Source organism: Telmatherina bonti (assembly GCF_933228915.1).
Source record: "Telmatherina bonti genome assembly, chromosome: 11".
NCBI classification, from domain to species: domain Eukaryota; kingdom Metazoa; phylum Chordata; class Actinopteri; order Atheriniformes; family Telmatherinidae; genus Telmatherina; species Telmatherina bonti.
Window position 1 is genome coordinate 24,081,605 of NC_136629.1, and position 18,651 is coordinate 24,100,255.

Below are 18,651 nucleotides of genomic sequence, written 5' to 3' on the forward strand. Positions count from 1 at the left end.
GGACTCGTTTTTGGTCACTTTATGAATTGAGGACAAGTACAGCCAAATACAAAGAAGTAACAATCCATGCAAACAGACACTAACAAAACTGCATACATAAAGTATTTAAGGTTGAATAATAGACCAACTTTTTCCAGCCAATTTAATATGTGACTTTACTGAAGAAGGCACAAACTTAGTGTATACTTTGCAAATAAACTCAATAAATTATAAATGCATCCATCATTCTGTTGATAAGAAAGACTGCTGTATAGTGACATTTGAGGTGCAAGCTTTCTTGAAATACACCAGGTTCCTTGTACCAAGAGATTGTTTCAGTTCAGCTGACGGGTAGAACAGGATGTTTCCATCATCTGAGTGGATAATAAAAAAAAAATTTAAAAAAAGCCTGCCACAGTGAGATTCTGATGGGAAAAGGGTGGGGATTCCTGATGACTTCAGCACCTACAGAAGTCTGTTTAGACGCAAAAGCACGTACGAATGTTAAATTCTCTGAGTAATGAGTGAGCACAGACTGAATATCTGGGATAAATCCGAGGTTGTGCATTTTGTTCAAGCTTTGGCAGGTTGTTAAATAAACTGTGCTCCCACTCTGACGCCTACAAAAGGAAGATTCAGGCTTGAGTATTGACGTTTTACTATGTCTTCCTCAGGTTGACGGCCAACGTAACAGAACAGGATTTTCTCCTGGACCTCTGGTGGGCCTCAATGTTTTCAACCAGCTTTTTGCAGGTGGATATAACGAGTACACCCCTGAACTACTGCCACTTGGCTCCAGGTTCCGTCATGGCTTTGAGGGTAAGACTGCTACAGCTTTATTACAGCCAAACACTGCTATCTGAGGAAGAGCACTGAGGCTTGGAGTTCCTCCCAGGATCCCTGATTTTCTTTTTTTTTTTTTTTTTTTTTCTTTTGCAAGCAAAGGGGAAGGTGTGTAATGAAAAGGGAGTTACAGGCTTTGAGGTTGATTGTATCTGCACTCTGTAATTGCCTCACACACTATACAGTGTGTTGTGTGTAAATTCATTCCACCGCTGATAAGTCTCTCGAACAAGAGTGCTATCCAAATAATCTTTGTCATCATCAACATCATTTATGCTTTCTCCCAGGTGACCTCATGTAGGAATGAATTTTGGAGAGCATTCATTGTGCCTGCTAATGTGTAGAGCTGTGCGGGGAAAAAAAAAAAAAAAAAATGTCACAACCATAATGATGACAACAGCTATGAATATCATCATAACCATATTCGGCAGTCTGTGCACCACAGCAATGAAGCTTGTTATTATAAAATGTCATGGCAGATCCATTTGAGGTGAACAAAAGCTTTTTATTCATAAGGACTAGAGTGATTTGTGTGTTTGCTTATATATCATCAAGAATTCATTTTTCGGCTCACCAAATAAACCTTCAAAAATCAAATCAGTCACGCTAAAGTATTAGTTTGTTCACACCATATCAGACTGTCACAGCCACCTGTACTGGTAAGCACTACCTGCGCGGGGCCACACTGGTGGAACCATAACCTTTCTACTCTGGGTGTAATGAGAACTCATGAGCGTCTAATCAGATCTGTGTGACCTTCCTCGAGCCCTAATCATGATGGCTGGCAGTGAACACACTGATAATACACTTCAGTCCCAGCTATCAACAGATCCACACTCCCCTGTGGAAAGGTGGAAAAGGTAGCTGTGTGGCTACAGGGCGGGAAAAAAAAAAAAATAAATCACTCGCTCAATTGAGGCTGTTGATCACATAACCAGAAACGGGGAAGTTTGTGTTTATTGATCTTGTTGATAAAATGACTCTGATTTGCTAAAACATCTAGAGGGTAATTTTCCCTAAGAGCCTCATTCCTTTTTTTTTTTTTTTTTGGGTGGGAATGCTTTTTAAAGATTACAACAAGAAAATGGCAGAATACATTACTTTTTTTTTTTTTTTTTTTAAATAAATAGCTAATTTTGCAAGAAAAATGTTTGTTAATTGAAAAAAATATATATATATATATCCTATGTAATTGCCAAATTAGCTCCTTGAGTTTCTTGGTTCTCCTGCCTGACTTTATGTGGGCACACACAGCTAGATCAAAATGAACCATCTTCTCTAATATTCTTTGTGAATCTGCTTTTTGACGGTCTGTGTTTGCAGCACAACCATCATTTGAGTCTGCCAAGTAGACACCATCATGCCATGAATATTCATGAATGAGCTTGACATTTCCCCTGCATCCTGTTTATGCCAATGACTAATGCAGCGGAGAGAGGGGCGTCTGCATGTGCAGATGACTGCGAGGGTTGTGTTCAGGCCTTATATTTATAGAAGGCCCGGTGCTCTGGAAGTGCAGGCCAAAGCAAATATTGTCTTGATAAAATTGAATTACGATAGCAGAAAGCAAATATGATGAGGGAGATGCTGGATAACAGATGGGGGGGGGGGGGGGGGATTTGGATTTGAAAACTTAAGCATCTTGGTTGGGAACTATAGAAACTGCAGAGTTTTTAAATTCATCAAATTGAAAAGTTAGCATTTGATTCAGGCTGGTGGATTTAAGTTTATAAAGTCTGGGGCTTCGTGTGTTGCAGTAAACAACCATAAGCTACTTTCATTTCAAGCTTTATACACATTGTGAGAGATGGACAAACAATCCAGATCTCCGTTAAGTCTGTGTTTGACCATTTTCCATCCACAGAGGAGTGTATCAGAGACGTAAAAGATTTCCCACTGACTTCTGTGTTTGATCTTCCCAAAGGGTGTATTTTTGATGTGCAGTTTCGGACTAAATTGGACCGAAAGTTTCAGGCACTGGGACAGCCGGCGGGTCACCCAGCCTTCGGGCGCAGTGTGGGTCAATGTGGAGTAGACCCCTGTGTTCATGTGCACTGCAGGAATGGAGGGAAGTGTGTGGACTCTGGCTCATCTGTCTAGTAAGTGAAAAATCTTTGGATTGATTTGTCCAGCATACCTCTGTGACTTGTGCATCTCACCGTGTGTTGTGACAAGACATCAATCAGCTTACTCAGTTCTAGTAATGTCGCAAGGAGATAATTGCATTTGCAAGCTTTACACTGCTTGACTTTTCCCATCTGCAGTTGCCAGTGCCCATTTGGATGGAAAGGAGCGCTCTGTACTGAGACCGTGTCTGTGTGTGATGTAGAGCACGTCCCTCCTCCTCTCTGTGCCCACGGCTCCACCTGCATCCCTCTGCCAACTGGATATACCTGCCACTGCCCTCTGGGGACAGCAGGACTCCACTGCGAGAAAGGTTGCATTGCTGAGCCTGTCAGCTCTAACTGTATCTCTGTATGTTGTTTATTTATTCAAGAAGACACAATCCTCACTATTCAATTATTCAACTGCTACACTGTTTTTTTTTCCCTGTTCAGCTGTGACCATTAGTGATCCATTCTTCAGTGCTAACCAGTCTTCATGGATGTCATTCCCACCCATCAGTGTGAGACACAGGATTGTTGTACAGCTGCAGTTCCAGCCGTTATCGCCTGATGGCATCCTTGTCTACACTGCACAGCGTCTCAGTGCAAGGGCAGGTGAGGACATTTAAGCCCATAGCTTTATTTATCTAATGAAACTATGCAACTATTTCTCAATATCGTGAAAATGTGTCACAAATAACACCATCATGTTTAGCTTGGAATGGGCAGTAGCTATAACCAAAACTATTTATTAGTTGCTATTGACCATGTAGTCATGTATTTTCTGTAGTTTGTAATTTAATATTCAATTAAATTCAGCTTTGTTTGTATAAAGCCACTTCACAACAATGTTGTTAGAGGGCACTTTACATACACGGATCAACTGATTGCATCGAGTCATGACTTCGATCCAAGCTCTTCCTCCCATAGTACTCTTTGAGACTGGGAACCACCAGTAAACCTGCAGTCTGAGAGCAAAGTGCTCTTTTTGGAATATATGGAACTATGAGATCTTCTATGTACAATGGAGCTTGGTCAAGGAGAGCTTTATATGTGAGGACATTTTGCTCAAATAATCCAATTTGAAACATCTTACAAACAAGGTTTAAGCTTTTGAAAGCTTTTAAAAGTTAGTCTTTTTAGGGGTACTACTACTACTATTACTACTACTACCACTACAGTCATTTAGCAGACACTTATTTCCAAAGCGACTTACATCTGAGAGTGAGAACAACACAGCAATAAACCAAACAGGATGGGACATCATAAATATGTGGTAGTCAGACTGCTGTGAGTCCAGCTGGACATAGGTGCTGCAGTGTAGCGCTAGAGGCTGTTTTTTGTTGTTGTTCTCTTCCCTGTTTCTACAATAGTCCCTTTTTTGAACTGCAAGAACACAATTTCATCACACAAAATCATCTTGTGCTTAAGTACACGGAGCTTATTCGGTGCTGAGTAGGTAGTAGTCATCTCGTTTTACCTGCCAATATATGTAACTTTTGGTTGATGTAAAAATACTTTGAGAGCTGGAAAGGCCAAAGTTTGCACAAAACACATTTGTCCTCTTTCCTTCCTCTGACCAGCTTTAAACGCCTCATCAGTAGCCACCACCATAACACACGCTTCCCAAATGCCTGCCTTGTGTGTAGTTTGCTTTCCTGTCAGCTGATTATTAGCTGTCATGCATTTGTCTCTCAAATTAATTCATAATACTCTTTTTTTACTGTTATCATTTTTACAAACACTTTGTTCTAAAGATTGAAACTGAATTGGACTTAAATTCAGAAACTGTGGAGGATGCATCCATTGGGATATTATAGATCTATTAACATTTAATTATCATTTTAACCTGTGTGAGTTCCTCCACATAAGTCGAATTATGTAACAGCAGGGGAACACTCCAAACTCATAAAGAAACGTCTAATCTTTTGGTTTATTAATAATGGTCTCAAATTCAGGAGAGATGTGAAGAAACCTAATTATTTTATAGTAAAATGAAGTGCTTATTTACCTCTTAAACAAATGTAGGGGAGTGGAGGGCATATAAATAGTCTTTGATATGCTTTGGAGTAGAATTCTGAAGGTAAAGTTTGAGAAAATGGAACAATTAAAGAGTCCATTTTAGTACAAGTACCTATGATTAATATTTAGCAACAGTATTTGGTAAATCTGTCCAGTTCATTCTGCCACTGGACCACACAGAATTCAGACAGGCAGAAAAAGCAGCATTAATTATTCTTTTCTCTGCCAGTTTCCAGTTTCATTCAGAATATTAAACCATTACAGTTATGCCACTCGACCATGATATACATATAATTGTTGTCAAATTAGTAGATTATCACTGCTGTCACCAACTAAACGGAATTTACAAGAAAAAAATGTGTATTAATTAAATGTATCTGTATTCTTTCAACAGGAGACTTCTTCTGTCTCTCCCTGACATCTGGGTTTGTCCAGCTACGATACAACTTAGGGAACGGCACCCACATCCTGCAGTCAGTTGAGAAAGTGGACTTGCTCAGCAGGACCTGGCACACGGTGAAGGCTGGACGAACCGGTCGTCAAGGTTTCCTCACTCTGGATGACAAAGAAGTGAGAGAGTACGTGACAGAAGGAATGACGACTCTTGACGCCGCCACAGACATCTTTGTAGGAGGCGTGTCCACTCTGAGCTTAGTCTCCCCAGATGCAATTCAAGGGGAGCCAATGAGCTTCACCGGTGGCCTGAGAGAACTCGTAATCAACGGTCATGAACTTGAACTCACAGAGATGGGAGCTGTTAGCGGAGCAAACATAGGAGACTGGGATGGAACAGCCTGTGGGTACAAGGTGTGCCAAAACGGAGGTCGCTGCAGGGTAACAGGAAGCGACTCATACATATGTATATGCCCACAGTTGTGGACTGGCTCTGTGTGTAACCAGTCTGTAAGCTGTGTGAACAACACCTGCAGACATGGCTCCCTCTGTGTTCCATCTCCAGACAACTCTTACAGCTGCATATGCCCATTAGGATGGGGAGGGACTTACTGTGACAAGGAAATATCCGCAGACACTTTAAAGTTTGTTGGAAATTCTTATGTTAAATACAGGGACCCAAGGTTCAACGTAAGAAGCCTAAAATACACACAGGTTTCTTTTAGCCTTTACACAAGCTCCCGTGATGGTTTGATCGTGTGGATAGGGAAGGCTGAGCACGAGGACGATGACTACCTTGCAGTTGGTCTCGAGAGGAACCATTTGAAAATCATCGTCAATCTTGGCGAGAGGCTCTCTCTTCCAATAACTTTCAAAAATCTCACACTGTGCTGCAATTTGTGGCACAACGTGTCTTTATCTCTAAACAGCACAATTATTCAGGTGTTCCTGAACGGTAAAAGGATTCTGTTTGAAGATGTGGATCCATTTGAGCGATACGTAGCCTTAAACTATGGAGGAGTGGTGTACTTTGGAGGGTTTGAATTACACAGAAATGTGTCAGTTGTCACCTCTGGTATGTTTTCAAAGGGCTTTGAAGGAAGTCTACGAAATGTTTATTTGTTTGGAGATACCAGACCGGTGCCGTTTCTTAAAAATAGTGAGGGTTTTAATATTTATGAGGGCAACATAAAGTGATGTAGATGTGATTCTTGGCCTTGACAAAAGCTGAAAATTCCTCATGTGATATGTAAAGGTGACATTTTGTGATATGGCAAACTGTTAGAATAAATATGTTTGGCAGGATTTGTGATATTTATAGGACGCTTTGAGTTTATTAATCATTTGTACAGCATTAATAGTCAACATCTTTTTGTCTAATGGATCATAGTTATTTAACAGAGCTGTTTTTTCTCTTTGTGACTCATTAGTCCTTAAACTATGAATTAATATTCAACTGAGGTAATTATTTGAGGGATTAAACCTTCATCAGCAATAATATTTTATAGGAATTATAATTATTGCAGGAACATTTCCAAGCCCATATTGGTTAAAAAAAAATGCATCTGCTAAAACGGGTCTTATCAGGTTCAAGCAATCTTCGTCTCCCAGGCTGCAATTTTTTTTCATTTACAAAACAAAACACAACCATTGTTTTTATAATCAACAATTAAAAAAGAAAGGATTAGTTTTATTACCAACTGTACATAAACACACAGTGCAAAGGCACACATCTCTAATGTATATTACAAGCCAAAATGTACATTGTCTTAACATAAATGTTTATAAAATACTTAAGTCATTTAAAAGAAATTAAAATGAACAAAAAAAACTGCTGTATAGAGCTGCTAAATTAAATATTCATCTTTTACATTAAAGCCAAGATTTTGAAGCTTACTTTCAATATTTTACCAAATGGTCCACGCTCTTTGTGACCTAAACACTGGATGCTTTATGTCAGTAAAACAGCTCAGTATAAACACTGTATGTACACATTAAAATAGTTTAACATGGGAAAACGTTCAAATATTATCATTTCTTGGTCACAATTAAACTTGTCTGAATTAATAATTTCACTGAAATGATGCCTGATTTTTGGCTGTACTGTTGAGAACATGAAAATAACCTGGAAGAGGCCTGGCATAAACAGATGCAAAAAATTAATGAATTCACCGCCAGCCACTGATCAAACAAGCTAAAAGAGCACCAAATGGTCTCTAGATGGGCATTCATTTAAAAAAATAAAAAAATTAAGAATAACTGTCTTTAGAACTTCTCCGTCCATTTTCATAATCGGAATCTCGTCGATGTCTGTGTCTGTCCTTGTGTCGGCTACTGTGATCGTCGCTGTGGTGCCTCTCTTTCCTCCTCTCGCCATGCCGGTCGTCTGAGTGTCCGTGGTGCCTGCGCCTCTCCCTGTACTTGTCGTCATGGTGTCGGCTCTTTTTACCGCGATGGGCCTCCCTGTGGTGGCTGTGCTTCCCGTGGTGATCTCTGTCCTCGGAGTTTCGCGGCCTCTCCCAAGGGTCACAGTATCGCTCATCGATGCGCGTGTAGTCTTTGGCCAGGAATGACACTTGGCCAGACGGTTCTGAGTGACTCTCGGGGTACTGGGATTGAAGTCCAGGAGGAGTAAGTGAAGAACTCTCCTGAGATGTTTCAGGACCAGAACTCTGATCTTCTGTGTTTAGGGAGGACAAAGTGTTTGGAGGCAGGGCAACTGGGACATCATGGCTGCCAGATACCTGAGGCTGTTGCTGCAAAGGAGAAGGTGTTGAGCTGTTGTGTTCAGGGACAGCTGGCACCTCTACAGAATCCTGCTGGAGCTCAGAGGATTCGACATTACATGTAGCTTCAGGAGAATAAAGCGTGTGAGTTACTGCAGCATCAGTTTGGCCCGACCCAGGATCGCTCTGTTTATCGGAAAATGACTGAATCGCAGTTTGATTTTGTTCTTCCAGCTTGTGCCGGGCCTGAGAGAGCTGTAAATATCCTTGGTGAAATGGTAAGACCAGATCCTTTCTGGCGCTGCTCAACACAGGAAGTGGTTTAGTGTTTGAAGCATCTGGGAGGCTGGTTTTATCCTTCTGTAGCACCATTGTTTTATCTTCATTCCCAGTGGAATATACTGAAGACTTTTTCAATATTCCACTTAAAGGCGGTTTTGAGCCATTTGTGTGATCTGAAGCAGCTTGGGATTCTGACTGCAGCGAAGGATTCCCCTCAGATGTTCCTTTTTCAGTTTCAGACAAAAGGCCGGCATCGCCTTTGTTTGCGGTGGCAGCATTACTGGGTTCAGTACCAGCCGGAGCTGCCGACAAGCTCGCCAGGAACGCTTCAGTCGACACATCTGGGGGCTTATCTTTCAGTGTGACTGATGCACGATGAGCCGCCACTGCAGTGTCTTTTCCCAGTAAATTGTTAGAAGCAGATGCATTAGCTGGACTGGATGGCTCCAGTTCAGCTTTAACGGGTTTAACTTCTTTCTTCTTGATGACAAAACGTGGAGCAGCAGCAGCTGTTGAACCTTTGGAGTTACCAGATGATGCGTCTGTTTTGGGAGCCGCCTGGCTCTTTGGGGCATCGTTTACCATCGTCGTAGGTTTGTCTCCAAAATGAGGCAGAGGCGGCAACTCTCCACCCCAGCCCACTAACACACCTGGAAGAAAGCGAAGAGGTTTTTGCGGCTCCTGATTGCCGGGCCCCTCTGTAGTCGACGGTTCCTCGTAAGGCTCTAAAACTGGGTCATCTTCCGTAGTGTCCAGTGGTTTGTTTGCCTCTTTTTTGTGCAAAGGCGTCAACGTAGACAGGTATAACTTCTCATCCTCCTCCGTTGTTGTGGTAGCTTTTGTTGAAATAACAGTGTGCTTTACGTGTACAATCCTCGTAGATTCGTTCACGTCCACAGGAAGAAAATCCTGTTTCGGTCTCTGGCGAATAATGAGCCCAAGCAGAAGGTTGGCACGGTTGTTTTCTAAACCTGTCAAATTGAAACACTGATTAAGTTTCAAAGATTGGAGATGTTTGTGTACCTTACAGTGAGAAAATAATTAAGATATAAAAAAAAGAGAAGAAAAGGTTTTTTTACTGGGATTACCTGGCCCATCAAAGGGAACAAGCTGATGGGGAACTTTTTCCGTAGCACCTAAGGGAATGAGATACATGTCCTTCACTTGTTTCCGGTTATTGGACACCACCCCGAAACGCCTACGACTGCTGAAGTAGGCATAAAGAAGAGTATAGGAGATCTCATCTTCTTCTGTCTCAGGGGAGAAGCGAACCAGGCACACCTCCTTTAATAAAACAAAAAGCATGTGTCAGTAAAATCAGAAACTTGCATACAAGAAGTCTGAAAAAGGTTGTAAACTGAAGGGGAAAAAAGAATCAACTGTTTAACATTCATTTCCAGCTGCCCTGAGGAATAATTCTTACAGGTTTTTTTTCATATCCACAAAAAAAAAAGACAAAAAACTGTTTAGTTGTCTGAGAAAAAGCTGCATACTTTTGTTCCAGTTGCCCGAATCTTCTCCAAGTAGTCCCACACCGTCTGTGGACTTATCCTGCCGCCAACCTGGATGCTGTCTGGAAGGTCCTGTTTGTGAGGGATAAAGAGTTCTGAAGTAAAAACACAGAATCTGGATTTCGGTGTTTCTGCTTCAGCATGAGCAGATCTCTAACCTGATTAGGTCTAACTGAACCCTTGTGAATGTAAATGCTGTAACTAATAAACTACAACATCATTATGGTTCTCAAGTCTGATTCGTGCTTGTGTGTTTATGATTCTGGCACCTGCATCATTATGCTGCAACAGCTAAAGCAAACCTTTCTCATTTATTCAGGCTCTTACCTCAGTCAAGTTGTCCAAAATGCCTGAAACAGGAAAGGCTTTTGTGACAAGTTTGGCCACAGAATGCATGTGAATGAATCCTCGCCACAGGAACTTCAAGTTGGAAAGGAAAGTGGCTTCTTCGTCTCTTCCAGCTATGTGATCCGCCCTGTGACAAAACAAACAAAAAGGAGTGAAGAAACGGGGAAAAAAAAATAGCTGAACAAAGAAGTCACAGAGTTTTTGAAATATTTTCTTGCCGTGCTTCGTAGCCAGATTGGGCATTTCGGAAGCTCTCCTCTAATACTGTAATGTGCAGGTCATCGTCGACTGCAGGTGGCGTCGTGCTCTTTGTCTCTTCTGTTTTGGTGGACTGCCTCCGAACCACTGTGGTAGCAACTTTGACCACTTTGGTTGGTGCTTCTTCCACAGGTGGTGCCATACGACCTTATGGGAAAGAAGAATAAAAGTCACATGTCGGTATTTATGGACAATCGTTAACTGAGAGAACAGATGCTTTTTGTCCTCACACTGGGGTTTACCTGTGCAGATTTTGCAGTTCAGGTCGAACAGGTGAGATTTGTGTTGGCTTGTAGTGTCCTTTACCATCTTTGTATTCTCTTCTTTCTTCTCTGGGGTTTTTGGAGGTTCTGCTGGGAGTTCAGTCACTCTAGGAGGAGGCTCAAGCTACAAGAAGGAAAAACACAGACGCTCATGCAGTTTCCCTTCCAATTTCTTTCTTAAAAGCATCATATCTGTCATTAAAAAGAAAAGCAAAACAAATAAAAACAGAAGAATACATGAGCTGAACCTTACCTCTATTGGGTCTGGTGCTTTCACTGGTTCCTGGCTCTCAATTTCAATTTCACCTTTGTGTGTGATCTTAGTGATGGGTCGTCTCTCTGCCTCCCGCTGCTCTTTTTCAATCATCTCAATTGTCTGGAAAATGAGGAATTCATTCGTTTTCAGAGGACAACTTAAAATTTCATACTCTAAAATACATCAATCCTCGAATAAACTGTTAAAATAAACAGAAATGTCTGAATATTAAGTAGACATTCCAGTTTCATCCAAAGATGAGTCATTATGTGAGCTGCAATGAATATTTGGAAATAAAACAAAGCGTCGTCCTTGTTGGGTTTAAATGATCATCTGTGCTGATGGAAAAATCTTGGAATTATGATATTGTGAGCTGCTGTCGGGATATATGGTCAGAATGGCTTCAGCAGCCGTAGAAGTTCTTATCTCCTGCTTCAAAGTGTGTCTGGATTAAGAAGAACTACAAAAGGACATTACAACCCCCCTGCAGGAAATCCTCATTGTAAACCTCACTCTGGGGTCCTACACCATGAACTGAGATAACAATGCTCCCAGATGGGGTTGGGGAAAGGAACTTCATTTTAAGCCGAATGTCCACTGGCTGGTGCCACTTTATCTGTTGGTTTGTGTGAACTCCTTGCAAGTAAAACAGTTGTACCTTCTCACTGATCTGAGTGTCTGTCTTTCTTTGAGAGATTTTTCTCTAACATGTTCCCAGTGTGACATTAAAACGGCAGTATTTATCCAAACCGGTAAAGAGTTAAAAAAAAAAAGAGAGAGAGAGAATTCTTCACGGTGTTGAAAAGACGACTAGTCATACAAGCTTTCAAATTTAAATATTTCACATCCACACAGTTGATAAGAGACGGTGGGAGGAGTCTGATGTGGCTACCGTGGCTGACCAATCAGAGTAGAAAAGCTGGAAGGAAGCAGCTTCCCTTATTTCAGTTTATGCAAAATATTTTAAATGAGGTGTAACTTCTACTTGCTTTTCATGGAAACCTTTTAGCAACACTTACATGTCTGTTCTCTCTCTGTCGCCAAGCAGCCAACTCTTTAGAGGCCAGCTCCTCAGGACTCATGCGAATGAGGTTACTGGGAGAAATTTCCCCCTTGAGAACCCTCTTAAAGAGAATCTGTGACATATAAATACAAAATACAGCAAATTAAACATTGTTTACCATAAAAAAATTCAGGAATATCAATCATGATATTAAAAAAAACAAAACACTTACATTATTTTTTGTATCTTTGAGGTTAAACATTAAGCTTCTGTACTTGTTCTTGTATTTGTTGTCAGTGTCTTTATAGAGATGAAACAGCTCTCTCTCTGTTTTCTTGGCAACTTCAGAAGCCCTCTCTACGGAGACGTTCAAGTCAGACTCCTTCAATCTAGAACGCAGCAAAGCATCGCACTTGGAGTTAAATATTGTCCACACAGCAACTAATTGCCTTTACCCGTGAAATGCTGACCTTTGTATGAGGATTTCTTTGAGAGAATCGCGCACATTTCGTCTGATTGCATCCACAGAAACAGGTTTTTTTGAAGCCACAGAGGGAGTCTTACTTTTCGCCTCATGTCTTGGATGATTGCCTGTGACGACGGAACAACACAGCAAACAGTTGTGTGATAACAGACATGCTGCAAATAAATACTCCATAAGATGGTTGCAAATAATTAAGTTTTTATCCTGTTTGTAAGAGATGACAGAGGCCATTTTCTCCTCTTTTAGACTAAAAAAAAAACAAAAGGCATTTGGTGGGCACAAGAAAAACCTTTACCACCCAATTTAAGTTACACTATGTGAGTGTTGGGTGTTTTTTTCTCTCCCTAATGCTCAGCCATATATGTAACTCCCAGAAGTGAAACTTGTTTACAACATTATGTGGCAGTAGAAATACATAACCAGTGGCTTTTCTAAGCCTCCCTGTGCATTTGTGGCGGCATACTATATTTCTCATGTGAAGAGGCAGCACGCACAAACTGCTGGAGAGTTGTGACATGACTGTTTCTAAGGTAATCTGAGGACACTGAACCCAGTCTAATCTTAAAAAGAACACAACAGTAAACATATTTTTTTTTTACATTAACTGCTGCTAAAAATACCTGTTTTATGAACTGCTTCTTTGCCATCTGTGGAGTCCGTCCTTTCTTGATCCTATTGAAGATTAAAAGTAAAAAGAAGTGTATTAATTTACTCATCATTAAGGCAGAAAGTAACAAAAGAAAGTACAATTTCAAAGTCAAAAGTTGTTACAACTTCCCAGCCACTGAAAACAAGTTCTGATGTTTTGTGTTCTTTTTCAGTGAAAATGAGTATAAGTGCATCATGCTAACCACACACCCATGTGCACACCTCTTGCACACATGAAAACAAAAACAGAACAAACCATTGTACAATGGAAACACTTAATATCAGAAGATGAAAAAGCTGAGGTAACAAATATATTCTGTGTTTGTGGAAAAATTAACAGGCATTTGCTGTGAAAAATTAACATTTTAATTAAGAAACAAGACCCCCCACTCACCTTTCTTACTGGTCTGACACCCCCTGAGGCAAGTGTCTGGGAGGATCCAGGACGGGGCTTTTGATGCTGCTTATAATCTTGAACCTCAGGCTTTTCGTGAGCTTCTGGTTTGGCTGCAGCGGGGGGCTCAGGTTCCACCTTCTTGCTTTCCTCATCACAGCATTTTAAGCAAACGTACATCTGGTCCTCCTCCTCCATTTCACGTACTTTAGCCAGGTCGAGACCAACGCAGTCACCGTGGAACCAGTCGTCACAGCGGCCACAGCCCACCATGAACCTTAACAAGACATGTCCATCGTTAAAAGGTGCATTTTGTCATAAAAACAAGATGTGATGGAAATATAGTTCCTTTTTTTCAGCAAAAACATGGAGCTGGAGAGAAACACTTACATGTTGTTGTGGTGTTTTTTGCAGAGACCACAACAATTGTTTCCATCCCACACGCTGTCAGTGTTACCAGGTTGCTCCTCAGTAGTTTCTTTCTTCGCAGCGGGAGCGTTATCTGGAACAAACAGCTGCGGCTCATCCACGGAGATGCTTCGTGCATTTTTACTTTTCTGCCTTTGAAGAATCTTCTCAGGTTTTTTCAGTTTGAACTTTTCCTGCGCTCCCTCCTGAGGACCTTTTAAAGAATTACTTGGATGACTTTGTGCCTGGTGAGCGGGTTCAACTTTGGAGCTGTGATGAGGATTATTTTGTTTGGTTGGTCCCTGCTGATCACCAGCACGGTTGCCAGGAGACAGGACTTTTTTCGCCGCAGAGCTTGGCCTACTTGGTGACTTTGGGTTCAGTTTTACATCCCCTGCACTATGCAACTTCTGCACTTTAGCAGCGTGCTCACTTTGAGTGTTCTCTGCAGGTCTTTTCAAAGGTGAAACATCTTGGTTGTCCTTTAGAGATTTCATCTTGTGTGGGTCTCTACTATGTAGGACTTTGGATGGCTTGTTTTGGGATACTTTATGCTCCTTAATCATGTTGCTTGTTTTACATGTAACCAATTCCTTGCTCTTGCTTGGTGTCCCTCCCTGTTTAGACTTGATCTGTGTTTTCGCTACAGTTGGTTGCTTTTCTTTGCCATCAGTGTTATTACTAACAGTAACAGAGTTATTCTCATTTTCATGTGCATGTTTCACACCATCGTTTTCTTCACCGACTGGCTTTCCTGGGACATTCTGACCATCGTGTTTTGTTTCTTGCATACCGCACATCTCCGTTAAAGTCCCATTGGAGGTCTGCACATCATTAGGATTCACATAAGGTCCAAGTCCATGAGCTGCATCATCAGCCGAGTTATTCTCAATTCCATCCATCTCTGCCGCGCTTTCTGGTGTGGGATTCTCTACAGGGACACCATCATCTGGCAAGATGGCCAAACCGATATCGCCACCATACAAAAGACTGTTATCAAAGCACACCGACTGGCTCGCACTGATGCCTTGCATGTAAGAGGGTCCCGGAAGCAACTCTATCTTAAATCCTCCGATGGTGACAGTCAGTCGTCTAAGCACAACTGTAGGGTTCAGCCATAGTCCACCATCGAGATCATTAATGTTAATCCGCCCTCCTAGAGTCAATTCTTTCTTCAGCTGTACACCTGTAACACCTTTCTCAATAAGAAATGATCTGCTTAGTCTGTTGGCTGGTTTCCTTCCTGGTCGTCCTCGGATTAAAGTGTTTGTGGCCATCTTAGGCTTACATTCTGTTCAGAAAGAGCAAAACAAGAAATTTTATAAAAATTTTAGATTTTAATGTTAATGTAAATACTTTGAATACAAATATAAAACTTTTTAATGGCAAGCCTACCCTTTCTTTTTTGTGAATAATTGTGAAAACGACATATGAGATAGGAGGGAAAAATACTTTCCCAATTTGTATTATAGTCAAACGATGCTGTGGTTTGTTACACCAGCCAGTGCATTATAAGTTTAACTATCCACACACTTGCTATTTAATTTTTTTTAAGACATATTATAGGAAAATGCGTTTATTGTTATTTCTTTAACTATGTCAGCCCTAATGTATATTAAATGAGCACCCACTTACGGTAGCCTAAACTGCCTCGATACTTCTTTTGCTTGCCAATGATTCGCTTAACTTGTGAAGTCTCTGAAGGACTCACTTCGCTGTTGACGTCTGTCGGTGCTGAACCACTTTCTGGACCTGCAAAAACCAAGAAAAAATAATAACAATTTATCTTTAAGACAACGTAAGTTGCAGATTTTAAAAAAATAAATAAATAATAATAATAATAATAATCCTAAACACTGAGTTCTTCAAGATTACCAAACAGCTTATTGTTTACATTGGCACTCAGACAAAGATGTTTATTTCCTGTCTGCTATCACTTTGTAATTAATAATAGTAAAAAAAAAAAAAAAAAAAAAAAAAAAAAAAAAAGCCAAGACTGAAATACTGAAGAGGTTCTCTGAATGTAACATTGGGTACTGTACATCCTGGTGTTACAAGGTTTGAGTATACAGCTGTTCCAGATGAGAATTTTCTCTGCGTTTCCTGGTGTAAGGAGATCTACCGAGTCAAAATTCAACTAAGCAAAAACAGCATTAAGAAAATGCTCCACTAATAACAAATTTCTGTAAAGTGTAATTTTTTTTATCATCTTCATTGGACAGCCTCATGTAATATTAACAAATGATTTATTAGCTTTTATTCCAATCTAACAAAAAAAAAAAAAAAACTACACTGACATTATGGTCCAGTTTTCTATCTGAAAACATACTTGCCGATCCAGCCATCTGAAAAGCAGGGTCTTCATTGTCCAACAGATTGAACTGAGCACATCCAAACATGGGATCTTTGTCACTGAGCATGTTCTTCAGTGAATCTTCCAGCTTGAGTCCTGTCCCAGCCTCATTACTGGCTTCACATTCCAAGTTCTGACCAATTATCAGGGAGTCGTCCAACTGGTCACTGGGTATTAAATGGTTAAAGGTGTCCACAATATCCATGAATGCTGCTGCCTTCCTGAATCACAACAACACGGACAGAATGGAGGGGTAGCAAAATAACCCATCATTAATGGAGGAAAGCCGTCCAATACTCCTTCAAAGTAATTATCAAACATCACGATCACACTGTTTATTTGACGAGGCTTGGAATTTTGTTGTCAAAAAAAATTGTAAATATAATTATTATAAATAAAGTGATTCTTTGATATCATCAAAACTTTTTTCCTCTGGGATGCCTCTATCAGCGGACTGGCTGTGCTGCCGACATAGCTAGCATTCTTGCCATTTCCGTTAGTGGCTCATGTTTGTAAAGCCAAACTTTCAAATGTTTCTGTGCAAGTACACGTGAACTATTCCTACAGCAAAACTGGAAAACTAAGTTGGCCCACTCTGCTTTAATCAAATTGTCGCAACGACTTCACGACCTAAAACAGGCCAAAAGTAAACAACCTACACGAAATAACACGAATCAAAACACAAAATGAATGGGAAAACTGGTAGTTTGATGCCTCTGTACTACATGTGTAGGATTATGTAAAATCAGCTCATATATTAGCATACGAAACGCTAGGATTTTTTGAGTGGAGGTTTTTCCAGGGGAAATAGCTAGTGCTAATGCTAGCGTTGTAAGCCTGCTAACAACTGCTGCAGAACGCCATCATGTATGGTAGCATGCTAACACTAACTTAGGAAGGAACTTACTCTACAAGGTAACGCCCTCTTTTAAATACAACTGTCACATCTAAAAATAAAATTAGCAGCCACGATCATCTGGACACAGAAATGTAAATATGCTGAACAAAATGTGTAAATATTAAGCCAGAGAATTCCATGCTAAGTGTGTGAAACGGGCAAGCTAGGTAGCTTTAGCACAGGCCCTAGATACCAAGTTTGTTTTGTAGCCTGCGTGCTGTTAGCTTTAGATGGTGACACCCACATGCATCTGTTGCCGCACTTGCAGATCAGATAGTAAGAGATATTTATCTTACGATATCCACAATTCTCACCTCTCAGTTACTGTGTTTCTGTCCCACTCGTGTAAGGTTACATACTAGCACAGCTGCTCCCAGTAACTTCCTCCAACTCGGCCGTCAATCGTCCCGCTGCTGCAAAGCCACTGACAGGACTGCGTGTCACGTGGTTTCTGTTTATGCGTAGCGTAGCAGCTGATACTTCACACTTTAGTGAACATTTATCACCTTTTTCTTTCTGCCTCCTCGACACATTATAATTCAGATTAAAAGATGTGTTGATATTGTATCTTTTCAGCAGATGCTTGTTGAGAAAATGAATCATGAATCCAAACTTTTACTTAAAAAATTTTCAGTCATGCTCTAGTAAGGTGGTAGAGAGAACAAAACACAAATCAACTTCTTTTTAAAATGGATAATTAAAACAAAAGTAACAGTAACAATGTAAAAATACTTTTGAAAACTAGCCAGCATATTGATAAAAACATGGTGAACTTAATATATCTTTTATTACAGTATTATGATTTATTTTACATACATTTGAGCTCATCTTTCAGAAATGTTGAGTCTGTGTTTTGCAGCTGACATGGAGAAAAACTGAAATGTTTCTGTAAATGCTGTTAATTTTAATTTGCAATAGCTTTCATTCCACTTCACTGTACAAATGCATTTAAATGACACTTCGGGAAAGGGTTATTAGCATTTCCTTTGCCTGCTAGAATTGTGAATGAGTTTTAAAGTAGTATAAAAATGAGTAATAACTGCCTTAAACAATCTTATTCAAACCTTAGTAAATTAAAAAAGGATGGATAACATTTGAAAATCAGGGGAAAAAGTTACTGATGCAACTTCTCCTTTTGTTTTACACTGGGGTCTAATCCAAACCACAGCACATCCTGCTCCACGGCAGCCCAAGCCATGCGCTGAGTAGTAAATGTAGCAGCCCACTGCCCCGATGGAGAAACTACAACTGCACCTCCTGCACCTTGGACACGGTCAGCCATCATCTGCAGAGACAGTGCCGAGGCTTCAGCTGCTGACTTACCTGAGACAAGAGAAAGAAATATGGAACTAAGAAAACACATTCATGAAATTAGTATGTGGATGTGTCATTACATAGGACTTGATAAAGTTATTTTTCCTGATCATAGAAAAATAAATACATAAAAACACATTCACACATGTTTAACTTTCTTTAC

The 18,651-nt window shown here is 40.5% G+C and overlaps 3 protein-coding genes across 4 annotated transcripts in view; 1 reads left to right on the forward strand and 2 right to left on the reverse strand.

The window, feature by feature from the left end:
• The window catches only part of eys (eyes shut homolog), a gene marked incomplete at both ends in the record, with an annotated part of 188,641 nt that extends 182,102 nt beyond the window's left edge, over positions 1 to 6,539 (forward strand). The window contains 5 exons of the mRNA XM_079248768.1: positions 654 to 798; positions 2,747 to 2,921; positions 3,087 to 3,259; positions 3,381 to 3,542; positions 5,344 to 6,539. Of these exons, the coding sequence (XP_079104894.1) occupies positions 654 to 798; positions 2,747 to 2,921; positions 3,087 to 3,259; positions 3,381 to 3,542; positions 5,344 to 6,539 (1,851 nt within the window). The remainder of the gene's footprint in view (positions 1 to 653; positions 799 to 2,746; positions 2,922 to 3,086; positions 3,260 to 3,380; positions 3,543 to 5,343) is intronic.
• Positions 6,540 to 6,922: 383 nt separating this feature from the next.
• Positions 6,923 to 17,578, reverse strand: phf3 (PHD finger protein 3). 2 transcript variants are annotated; one of them, XM_079249240.1, is made up of 16 exons: positions 17,489 to 17,578; positions 16,253 to 16,497; positions 15,559 to 15,675; positions 13,906 to 15,214; positions 13,516 to 13,792; positions 13,094 to 13,145; positions 12,460 to 12,580; positions 12,222 to 12,378; positions 12,006 to 12,122; positions 10,984 to 11,106; positions 10,710 to 10,854; positions 10,428 to 10,614; positions 10,189 to 10,336; positions 9,844 to 9,933; positions 9,439 to 9,634; positions 6,923 to 9,321 (listed from the first exon to the last, which is right to left on the reverse strand). In XM_079249240.1, exons 2-16 carry the CDS (start codon positions 16,479 to 16,481, stop codon positions 7,592 to 7,594), a joined length of 4,998 nt encoding a protein of 1,665 aa, XP_079105366.1. In that variant the 5' UTR covers positions 16,482 to 16,497; positions 17,489 to 17,578; the 3' UTR covers positions 6,923 to 7,591. The 2 variants fall into 2 exon arrangements, with proteins under 2 accessions (XP_079105366.1, XP_079105367.1); XM_079249241.1 differs by lacking the exon at positions 17,489 to 17,578 and having other exon boundaries at positions 15,635 to 15,675; positions 16,253 to 16,322.
• A 710-nt stretch (positions 17,579 to 18,288) lies between these two features.
• The window catches only part of LOC306762327 (isoaspartyl peptidase/L-asparaginase), a gene marked incomplete at both ends in the record, with an annotated part of 10,834 nt that continues 10,471 nt past the window's right edge, over positions 18,289 to 18,651 (reverse strand). Inside the window, one exon of the mRNA XM_079248770.1 lies at positions 18,289 to 18,497. Within this exon, the coding sequence (XP_079104896.1) occupies positions 18,289 to 18,497 (209 nt within the window). The remainder of the gene's footprint in view (positions 18,498 to 18,651) is intronic.